General features: G+C 41.3%; 1 protein-coding gene across 2 annotated transcripts in view; it reads right to left on the reverse strand.

Moving 5' to 3' along the window:
• RGS6 (regulator of G protein signaling 6) overlaps positions 1–12,286 on the reverse strand; it is a 258,161-nt gene that overhangs the window by 67,977 nt on the left and 177,898 nt on the right. For both annotated transcript variants that reach the window (XM_056493677.1, XM_056493676.1), the window contains 3 exons: positions 3,970–4,020; positions 2,476–2,582; positions 161–212 (listed from right to left, as the gene is read on the reverse strand). In XM_056493677.1, the coding sequence (XP_056349652.1) occupies positions 161–212; positions 2,476–2,582; positions 3,970–4,020 (210 nt within the window). The remainder of the gene's footprint in view (positions 1–160; positions 213–2,475; positions 2,583–3,969; positions 4,021–12,286) is intronic.

The raw sequence follows: 12,286 nt of genomic DNA on the forward strand, positions 1-12,286 counted from the left end.
TGAGATTTGTGCATTTAAGATGGGCACATATCTGCTCTGATGCTGCCATCTGACATGAAACTCTGCACATGAAGGATATAGATGGCCAACAGTAATTATTTTGAGGACAACTGTTTCCATCACAAACTAACTTTCTATAATGAAACAATCATGCTCTCACCATAATCTGTGTTTTCTGGTTCCCAGCAGTTTGAGGGCCAAAAGTATGGTGCCTAAGAAAAAAAATACACATTTTCATAATTTAAGAGATGAGAACTGATTCAGATGCAGAAAAGCATTACAAGTACAAAAGGAAGAATCACAAAATCTGCCACCCAGATTTTGCCCTCAGGGGAAACACTGCTACAGATTTCAGTAAAAGTGAGGATGCTGCAAAACCTTTAATATTCCTCACTGCAGGTAAATAGAGATGCTGTAATGCAAGCACCTCTTGAGCAGGATGTCCAGTGTCCTGATGAAATTTCAGACACTGCTGCCAGCTCATCTGAATGTGGACATCTTATCCACTATCCCCAGAACCTCCTCTTTCCCCAGGAATTCACAGGCAACCTGAATAGTTTTATTTTTTTAAGCGCATGAGAAGCCTTGTGGTCTTATCTATGTGCTACATACCCCTTCCTTTTCTGGAGCAGCTACCAGTGTGGTTGGCAGACTACAAAACAATTTCCTTTTCAGTTGTAACAGATGGCAGGGGTCAAAACTCAGCTGTTTAGAGTCATTCTGAAAGCAGAAGTCCTGCTAAAGGTAGTGCTTTTGTTTCCTATCCTGGTCTGCATATTGCAGTTGCTACAATTAATTGAAAGCTGTAACTATGTGCGACTGTATTTCAGTTTTAACATGAATGAAAAATAACATACTGGCAATCACACAAATTACAGAACACTGATGCTTTACTGATTACATATTGCTTTACTGATGCAATGCTACAGGTGGGCATAGGACATTAACACACAGACTATTCCTTCCACCAAAGTACAGTGGGAAAACATGGATGATTCAAACAATACAGGGTTCAGTGCTCCTCACTGATATGTACCTTATGAACTTCAGAAGATAAAGAGCTACTGTTAAAGGAGGAACTGATGCTGAGGTAAAATAGCAAGAAGAGAGTAATGGAAAGGAAGCATGATTTTTGCAGAAAACAGCTAAGGAGGTGTGTTGGAGGAAGTGAAAACAGAGAAAGAATATGCAAAAATTGTAAGAGAAGACAAGGGAAAGAAAAGTCAATAAGCAGCCAGTTCCATGGTGTGGTTTACACAGGCTTAAAAGAAAGATAAATTAAGTTATATGGAAATGTAGCTCCTGAAAGCTGAACAGGACAAGTTCTTAGAGTGCCATTCTTTCAAAACAGAGAAAAATACAGCTAAATGGGCAACGAGTATTATCCCTGCTTCTGTTGTGTCTTACATGACAGGAGGATCATGACTTTCAGAAAAGAAAGGGAATTGTAATGAAAAATCTGAGTCTGAGTGATGCCCTGCAACCAGAAAGTGGGGTGAGATAAGAGGACACCTGTGCTCTCCTGGGCTTCTTTTTTCACCATGACATTGGTCACTTATGATAACACAATACCACATTAGCAGTGAGCATGAGCAGCTGCAACATCAGATGCAAAGAGCAGAACTGGCTTTTCAAATAAAAGCTAAAAAAGAGTAAAAAAATGTAAAGAAGGAACAGAAGGGTGAACAGAAGGGAGGTGATAGGAAAGATAAGGGAACTGGCTGAGATCACATAACAGAAAAAAAACACGAATTCAGCCAGCAGGATAAGGCAGTAGGACTCCAAGCATGGACTTACTGCTTCTTCTAAAGTTATACAATCAGAAGGAGCTGCTGCAGCACAAGCATTCAGTTATCTAGCAAGTTTACAGTGGCAGATTTTGAACAGGACATGGAACTCAAGCACAGGGTGCTTTAAAAATTCAGCACATCTGGAGGCACAGGAACACTGAGGTGTTCCCATAGATGTCCCAGTTTAGGTGATTGCCAGGGTTACACATCCTTTGCAGAAGAGCCAAAGCCTTAAGCTTGCCCTCTCCCACACCAATCTGTAAGCAAGAGAAGACAAAAATCTGAATTTTCTGCTGTGCCAAAGCTTGAATGTCCAGCTCCTAAGTTTGCCCTGGTCCATTTTGCACAGGAGAATGGCAACTTAATTCTGCATCAGAGTTAGGACCTGAAAGCCATCTTCTTTCTCCTGGCTAAGTTCAGATCTGAGTAGAACAGCTGTGAATTCAGGTATCAAAAATAGTCACAAGCCATAACCATTTGTTTATGTAAAAAACTGTAAGTAAGAAGGTAGATGAGAGTGCTTTGGGATTCTAAAGCAAATTTTTTGAAGGGACTTCATAATTTCCTAGGGCTTCTATGAAGATAGCTTCAATCCCTGGCTTCATAGACCTAATGGCTGCTTAGGTATAAAGAGTGGGTGATTTCAGCAGTATCACTGCAGGGACAGAAGAAGGTGCTCACCAACCTGAAAACGATAGAACGTCCCGTCATCTTTCAGGGTAAGGACATGGTCTGAGATTGGAAAGACATAACCCTGTGCAGCAATAAGACTTCCCAAGTGTATTGCTTCCCCTGTGAAAGAGAAAAAACAGCAGGGATGTGTCAACAAAACATGCACCGCACATTTCTCTGCTTTCAATTGCAGCTCTGGTGATGACTCATGTGAAATCTGGTGCCCACATGCCTCTCTGTACCCCCACCACATCCCTACTTCTTCCAACCAAGCCCTGCAAAGCAGGAGTGCAGAAATCAGCCTTACCATACGGATGAAGCACTACTCAAATATTTAACCTGTCAGATTTTTGTTTACAAAATACACACATCAGTTCAGCTCTATAGTATAAACATCATTTCAAAGTACATTATCCACCAGGTGACAGCTGAAAAGAAACCTGTTCCACCAGTGAACCTTGCTTCTACCAAATGCAACAAGCACCTGCAACCCCAGTTCATTAGCAGGGTATTAATTCATAAAGACACATCCTCACACTGCAGCATTGCCCTTTGTTAGAGAAAATGTTGCAAAGGGGAGTTACACATCCAAGTGCTGCCCAGGCAACCTTCCCCAATGCAGAGGCACATCTGTGCAGATTTTCAAGCAATGCCAGCTGTCAAAAGCTGCATCATCTTTCACAGAGCAAAAAATCATCTGCTTGTGCATGTCCAGATAGATAACAAAGCTGTTGTCTGCAGCTGAAATTCAGATTTGGGACCTGACAGGACTCATGAGAAGGTATGTGTGTACAGGGATTCCCTGCTGGGTGATTCAACACTGCCTCTATCTTGTTTTTACATGGTGACAGTAAGGCAGCTTAAAAACTGGTAGGCGAGATTTTGGAATTTTTCCCTTTCCTGAAAAGAAAAAGAAACTTCTGGACCTGCAGATCTTTTCTTCTCCTTTTCTCAATAGGTCTTCATTTGCCTAAATTATTTTGGTTTCTCTGAACAGTGAACTATTTGGATTGTGCCCATGCACTGATCACTCTTTATGGCTGATTATCCATTTATTTATCTATTTGTTCATTCTGATAAATTAAAAGCCATTACCAGATTCTATGACCCTTGCCAGGAATGACATAAACACTACGTCCTGTCAGCTGTGGCTACCTTTCTTAACACCATGAAAACCCGACACTGTGTTTGCCTGCTTAACTACACACATCCACCAACTTCTTTTTGAAATCTAGGAACAAAACCTAAAATCAATCAGTCTTCTCTAGGTAGCAACAGTTTCACAGACAGGCTAAAATTCCTGCAATGGTATTTCAGTGTGTTGCATAAGCCATTAGACTTAATTAGGATGCTGACTCTTAACTCTTTTCCTTCTCCTTCTCTCCAATGCTTAAATCAACCATGTTCTTTTACTGACATTTTAGACTGCAGCAATATATATTTACTGTCCAATGGCACACACAATACATATGGAGCACCTATTTCTCCCCAGCTGTGGTCACCTTACCTGCATCCTCAATGCTGAGGTTCTTCATAAGCCACTGCACAATATCAGAACCTTAAACAAATAAACAAAAAATTAAGAAACATTAGACTACATGGTTTGAGTGCCCTAGAGAGAGATAGCATTGAGATAGATACAATAGAACTGGCATGAACTTTATTTCACTTTGCCTTTTATTTCCACTGAGGTTTCAGAATGTTTTTCCTTCTTGTGCCACACTGCAACTACATGGTTACTGACAGGTACTAAGTCCCCTGGAGCTTTCTGTGCAATAGGAGACTTGATATCCCTGAAGTCAGATATTAGTCTAATGGCTCCCTGTAACTGCTCTCTCCCATTTTCTTCTCTCTCACCTCAGCATACAGAGTTAAGCTGCTGCAAGCACTGGTTAGCAGGAAGATGAAGCAGCATTTACTGGCACCTTACACCTGTAATGTAGAAGTATAGAACTGAAACATCAGTCAGAAACAGACAGGAATGTCTTGCTTATGTCAAAGGCAAGCAATGTCTTTGAGAAAGGGGTGGTATTCAGAGAGCCTGTAACCACAGCCTGTGTGAGCAGTCACCTAGTGTGATCACACAAACTGAATGGGGGCTGGGAAGAATGAGCCTAAGATCCATCATGAAGTTCATTAGGTTTTCAGGGCCCATCAAGTACAATGAAAATTGTTGCCATCTTACAAAGAACATCAAATTCTCTAGGACTGATCCTCTGCAAGTATGCAACCTCTGTTTCTTGCATGGAGATCACAGGAGAGAAAAACTTGTCACTGTTCAGTAGAAAGGTCTGTTACTAAAATACATTGTGACAAGGCAGCAAAGTTTAGTTAAATCACACACTCAGAAAGTTAGCTTAAAATTAAACATAATGGTGTGTACAAGTCAGCTAACTGGAGTAATCCCAAGTCGAAGGCAATCAGCAAAGACACTTGGATACAACATGGCAAGCCCATACTAAGTGATACCAGCATTCACCACAACCCAACAATGCCATGCTGGCATAACAATGCCTGGATGCAGACATAACACCAAGTCCTTCTCAGCATACAGTCAATTTCCAGAGAAATATGTGCATTCACATGCAGTAGGCTAATAGCCCCAGTAACACTTCATAGAATCATAGACTGGCTTGGGCTAAATTTATCCAGTTTCAACTCCCCTGCCATGGGCAGGGATGCCACCCACAACAACAGGCTGCTCAAAGCACCATCCAACATGGCTCAGGCTTGAAAAATAAATCCCAGAGGATCTTATTTCTGTGGAGCACTTCTGAGCTCAGACATGGATGGGACTTCAGGGAGCAACATAACCACAATGGTTGATCCAGGAGAACGTTTTTCTTTCCACAGTATCACGATGTGCCACAGGGAGAGACAAGAGGCTCTGCAATTATCTGCAGGTCTGACTCTCCCACACAGGTGAAATTCCCATTAGAAACATGAGCTCTACTCCACACAAAAGGGGACAGCAGCTCCCACTCTCCTGACAATGGAAATTGACCCAGAACACTACAAGGAGCACCAGTAAACCCTCTTCAGTCAGGCTTCAGCAGCAGGCAGCAATATGGACCTGACCCACCTCATTCCCCACCCAAGGCAGGTGAAACAACAGACCTGTCCCCAGCAGGGAATCAGCAGGGCTCTGAAGATCAGAGAAGAATCTGATTTCACTGAAATACTGGGCAAACAGATGTGATCAACAAGCAGCAGCTGGGCATTGTCTCAACCTGCCTCGAAGGTATCAGATACTAAAGGACCAATCTCACCATCCTGTATTCTCAGCAGTACAGTCATTCTCCACACCTCCCAGCTTCACCTAGGAGCATTTTCCTATTTGGAAAGTTATTCCAGAATTCTTTTTTTTTTTTAATAGATTGAACTCTTCCAGTGACTTTGCAACCTAAGTTTGTTAATGTGCAATTTATATGCATTTTATAACTATATTATTATTGATGGAAAATAATGATTGTTCTTCCTTGACAGTTTCTCTTGAGTGTTTCTATAGAGGGCTGACACTTTGTCTCCCCACCTCCATCTCATTAAACCAACCCAACTCTTCCTATGTCCTCCTAAGATGGTCTCTCCCTATACTTTATCATGCAGCAATTTCTCAAGTTTAAATCAACTTCTTTGCACTGAGCTCACCAAAACTGCAGTTGGTACCTTGCAGAACAGCAAACCAATGCCTCTGGTAATGGTGCCAGCACTCTCTTTTCTCTACTAGAACTACCTAGTCAGATGCATCCTGGGGTTATGTCATTTTTTGAACAATAAATTTATTCAGAAAAATATGCATGGGGGGTGCAAAATTATCCTTTAAATGAGAAGGCATCTAGTGAACTGAATAACATATGGGGAATATGTTCAGAGCCATGTTATTTTGACAAGTTTGTTAATAAAATACTCTATTTTATAAACATGGGTGTTCCCTTTTACCTTTTACAAAAACAAAATATTTTGAAGACAGAGCACAATATTTATGGTTAGAACACTAATTCAAGAAGATTCAGACTGCCGTGCTTCTTTATTGTTAGAAACAAAAATCTCACAAAATGCTGTCTTGGTTCAAGTGAAACCAGAATCTTTCTTGGTTTTTCAGTTCATCCCCCCAAAAAAACAAAACAAAACAAAAAAATCCACTGTTTCTCCTGACTTTGGTGTCTCGTTACAGGCTTGCAGTGATCTCTTAGACATTGTATTCCCAAGTGAGGTGAGAGCTGATACCTGACAATTATCTACAGTATTGCATCACTTTGCTCACAGGAGGTGAAGAGCTTCCTGAATGACCCTTTCCAGATGTACAGGAACACTTAGTTCCTGACTTAGGACTAAGTCCCACCCCATTTTTACACAGAATGATCATGTCCCCAGCTCTAGGACACTTCTGTGGAATCTATTCAATTTCCATCAAACAACAATGAAAAATTCAAGTAATGCTGAAAGCTGGTTCCCCAGTCTCTCACCCCTCATAAGAAAGGTTTAAATGGGCAGGAAAGTTTTAAAGGGGCAAGTAAACTGAAGGCACTGACTCAAACAGAACTCCTGTGATCAGCCACTCCAGAATATAAGCAGCACTTGAGATCAGGAATTTTAATTTGTCTCTGTTAAAAACATGAAGTCATTCCTGAATGCTGCCAAGAGCCTGGAAGATGTTATAGCTGTTCTCCAGTTGTCCTGAGGCAGACAGATTATCTTTCTGCTGAGCTTGCTGAACCATTATTTATCACCTGCCAAGACTGATTACTCACCCTTGGGACAATGACAAGTCTTTCCTTCCTCTCTTAATTACTGTCATCATTAATAGCCATGTCACTAATTAATATTCAATCATAATGAAAACTCTTTACTATCATCTCCCATAACACCTTCAATTTTTAGGGTTACCCTTATACATTGGCTTTGCATTTGCTAGTAGCCATTTCTATCTGCAACCTACTCTTGTCCTTCTAGAAATAGTACTTATGCCCTTCTTCAAATGAGAAAATTTAAATTTATCCTTCTAAGACACAGTGAAGATTTGAGTGACTCCTTTACAACACTGTCATCTGCCAGACCAAGGCAGAGATACCTCCATCAGTAAGTTTTCCAGAAAACATGACCTTCACCTCTCCTTTAGGTTAAGCCTGGTGGATGGTCATCACATAATTCACCTTCCCGAAAAGGCATTTTCTCACATTTCACAAGCTCTTTCAGAGGACACCCAAGGAAAACCCTTGATTCTGACCTGTTCCCACTGTACACTAACAGGGCATTTGGAATCTTCTGAAAACAAATAGTTGGGCTTCTTTTCCTAATAGGAAGTGTTACCAAATCCAGGTAGAGGAATAGCTTCCATCTTCTCTGTGCTCCTCTCCATACATCTACATTTCCTCTGAGTCACAATGCTCAGTTCAAGAACAGCCCACATCCTTTGAACACCTATTTCCTCCTCATCTATAATGAAACATGTAGTTTTGCCTTAGGCTCTTCTTTGAAGCTGAAATTGCTTAACACCAACAGAATATCTGTATTTCTACATGCACACATATTCACAATGACCAGCTACGTGTTTAGAGACAGACCAGCAGTTTTATCTTTATTGCTATTTTCTACATTTTCTTTCCAGCCTCAGTGACCCCACAATAGTACTTAGTGTTCTCTGCTGGCCATTGCCTGCCAGCATGACAAATGAATGGTAAGATACTTGAAAGATAAATTTTAAAAATTCACAAGGTGTGAGGCCATCGGCAAGATGCAGTTGGGGAGGTGAGTCACCACTCCTGTATTTGATACCTTATCTACTCAACCTACATTGTTCTACCTCTTCCAGAAAATGTAGAAAGAAAGATTTGCCCATCTTTCACATGCTGAAATGACAAAGGCAGGCAGGACAATGCACAATTCTCCCACTGTTTCTAAAGATCTGCTGCCTGGAGTGGAGTCTGTGCCTCTGGTTCTGAGCAAAGGAGTCAGGACCACTGGGGTCAGCTTGTCACCCAATGGATTAACATGTCCCTGACAATGCACACACTCATGTATATGGAGACAAATAAAAAATACAGGAGTGTTTCTGAAACCTCAGCAAATGTGTGCATCTTTATTTTTCTTTCTAGGCCTGGAAAGACAACTTTTGTCCCACTTTGCCCTGAGACCACAGAGCTGACAAGCACTGATTAGTGGAGCTCTACAGGGATTTGACATGGGACATCTTGTGTGGCCAGATGTGGCACCAGTGACCGAGGACTAAAGTTTGTTCTGTCTCATGGGACTTGTAAAGCTGAACCCTGACCACTGGATGCCACCAGCTGATGGGGTGGGATATCCTGGATCTCAGATCATTCACAGCCTCACACTGCACTGACATAGCATCACTGAAGCAAGTGAGGTCTTAAAAACATTTTAAAATACCACTTGATCATAACATGAGGGAATATGTTGCACATACCTGTTTACAGAAGGATACAGAAGATTGCTTGGTTATTTCCTGTCTTTTTTTCAGTGTTACTGTAACTCTAATATTCTCAGAACATATTTTTGATAGTTTAAAAAAAATATTAAATACTTTTGTATGGCAGGGGGAGTTTTTTTGGTGGGATAGGGTTTTTTTGTTTTGTTGTGTTTTTCCCATGAAAAATGTGAACTGTTCAGATCCTTCCTATACCTTATCTACACACTCCATGGGCAAACAAGACGTGTGTCTGGCCTCTGATGTCAACCACCTCCAAACTCACAGTCTAGACAGTCTTTTGCTGAAAGGGTAAAAATATGCTCCCCTTCCTGTCACTTCATTCTTGAAAACAGATGAACTCATTTTACCACCAAATTTTCCAAACAATTTGCTCCTGAACTCAGAACAATCTTTAAATATTTCTATAAGAAAAGCAAGATAAAAAAAAAAAATTACAAGCAGTTGAAAGGACATAAAAATACATGCACAAGTGCACAAGCAGACACTCAAGCTGCTTTTTATGCTGCCAGTCATGGCAATCACATTATTAAATGAAAATAATGTCTTGGGTCCCTTCCCCAGCCAGTTCTGAGTCCATGGCAAATCTAGGACAAAGAGGTTAATTATCCCCATTGTTGCACTGGGCTTGCAAAAATAAACAAATTAATATTCCCCATGATAAAGGGCAAAATGATTTAATACAAAATTTCTCAAGGCCTTTAGCACTCTGTGCTACAATTTTTCTTACAGAGAGCCCCCCACTGACACCCACAGTTATTTCAGCTAAGTTGGAAGTACAGGCTACTGCTCACAGTAGGGATTTAACACAAAGCAACAATTTTTATGGTAAAGGAAAAAAGAGGAACATCTAGGTCTCTCTCTAGTATTCTCTTACAAATATTGAGGAAGTGCTTTATAAAATTTACCTACAATGAGTACATAAATAAATACCAATGCCAACTAAAAAAATATCTCAGCAGTTGACTCAGAAAATGTGGTAATTGCAGCTCTCCTTCATCAGCATGTGGTAATTGCACCACTCAGTGTCAGCAAGGAGCATCATCAAAGCTACAACAGCTTAAGGAGCATCATCAAAGCTACAACAGCTCAGAGCTTCTGGCAATAGCAGTTTTCCTTTATGTTACACTCACTTTAAATCTTGTTTGTGAATTATTAACAACCATAACCAGCAGGAGTGTTACCCCTTTTTGATCAAAGCAGCCAAAGTTTCTAAGGGGTCTTTTTGTTCATTGTAAACTTGAGAGCTTGAATTTACAATTTATTTTTCTTGTAATAAATAAAAATTGAAAACACAGTACTCTATGTGAAGTAAGAAGGAGTTTTGGTGGGAAGGTGGAATACAGAATTTGAAAGAAGGAGATTTAGAATTTCAAAATCCAAATTCCTGTGTCCTATCAACCCTGCTAATACCTCCTTCCTCTGGCCTGCTATTCAGAGGGACTTTTGCCTTCTCATCACATTGGCCAGGCTACCAAAGTACACACTCCCTCCACAATGCAGACCTATAGAGGGAGACTTTCACTCTAGGCAGGAATCAATAAATGACACGATGGGGCAGAGCTCTGTGTGGGCTAATTTACCCAGGTAACAAAGATAAATTAGATCTTAAGATCTCAGACATACCACAGCCAGACTTCTTTCCTTCCAAGGCTGCCCATCTAAAAATAGCTCAGGTAGCTTTACAAGGCACAAAGGAAGCAGCAGCAGGCATGCCTGAGGACACTGCAATGCCCTCCCATCACCAACACCCAGAAGCAGGCAGCCATGCTGAAGGATGCCACTCACTGAGAGCCCTGGATTTAAAATGATTGCTCGCCAGTGGTGTCAGTAAGGCTGAGTTAGCAAACCTCTTAATGGATGCACAGATAATCCCAGTGAAAGAGGTCTGCCAGGACAGCTTAAACCAGGTCCTCAACTGGAAAAAAAGCGATACCAGCAGAAGGTCTTTTTCCAGTTGACCTGCCCAGCTCACAAAGGGGTTGGTGTTACACCAGCCTTGATGTTCTCACTGCACTTTGACAGAGCTGTGTCACATCAGCCCAGCCCTCACACCTGACACTTGGCACCTCTGACCCTCGCTGGCCTTTGCCCACACTGAGAGATGCCAAGGTGTTACCCAACCACAGGGGCAGCCACACATTGACTTGTCCTAAACACCCTCACCTGACTTGGAGCACCTGAGCTGTCATCATGTCTGTGCTACCTAAAGACAGCCCTGGCATCAACAAACACACTGGTAAACCTGAATGCACAGGCCCTCTGGAATCCAGGATATGAAATCCCCACTGCTGTTGCTTCACTTGGCTAGAATTTGGCCTAAATTAGAGTATACCACGTTACCTGTGCCCAAATCACATTCTCTCCTCAAATACAACTCACATCAAATTGCTGTTACTACAAGTCTGGGAGGCAATTGCAAAACAAAAAGAATTAGCAGTTCCACACTTCATGTCATTCAAACCCATACCTCCTGTAACACCCACATAAGATGAGCCTTGAGAGCCCTTACAGAGGTGTACAAGAGGCAGGAAAGTGGTACCTTGCACTCCCAGCAGCACCAGTAGCAGCATTTTGCAGTAGCATCTGAAATTACCACCTTTTATAAATCACTAAGAACCGTGGATGCGTTGAGATGCACCTGTACACCTACAATTGCTCATAAATTTCCAGCTGCTCTGCCTTTGCTTTACTCAGACAACTGAAGTGGCTCGTACAGCTTAGCAATTTGGCTCTCTGCCATATAGTAGTGTTTAGGCTCTGTTCCTCACATTGTCAGAATGATTTGGCAACAAAACAGCAAAGGAAGCAACTCTGAGCACTGCTGGAATTGAGGCTTTTGAAGATTCCTGTGTCAGATCTTGTTAGGCATGAAACATTTTTTACTTCTATTCAATTCATGTGCACACCCTTTAAATCAAAGGCAATGCTTCTGTCAGTTCAATCATATATTAATATTTTTAATAGCTCATTTCCTTCTCCAGAAAACAAGAAAATTGATAAAATGTAGAAGGTGACTGGTGTGTTTCAGCATGTGACTATCAGGTCACTTCACACCATGTCCTCATTCACAAACTGAATTTCAAAGGCTGTTACATCAAGGTCCTCCTTTCCCTCACCAGTGTTATAACAGTTTCCCTGCAAAGGTGTAAATGTCACGGAGTGGTGCAAGACAGCAAAGTGCTCTGAAAGCTGCAGCATTTTAATGATTTTGGCACAATATTTATTTACTAAGAGATCTGGAATTTTAGTACTCACCTATGCCAGATTTCTATGAATTTCAGCAGTAATTCTGTTTGCAAAAGTCAATTTTTAGATCTACAGAGCCCTGGCCACAACAGATCTCTCCCAGGATCACACACTTCTGTGTTAACTG

Source organism: Oenanthe melanoleuca, chromosome 5 (genome assembly GCF_029582105.1).
Source record: "Oenanthe melanoleuca isolate GR-GAL-2019-014 chromosome 5, OMel1.0, whole genome shotgun sequence".
Lineage (NCBI taxonomy): Eukaryota > Metazoa > Chordata > Aves > Passeriformes > Muscicapidae > Oenanthe > Oenanthe melanoleuca.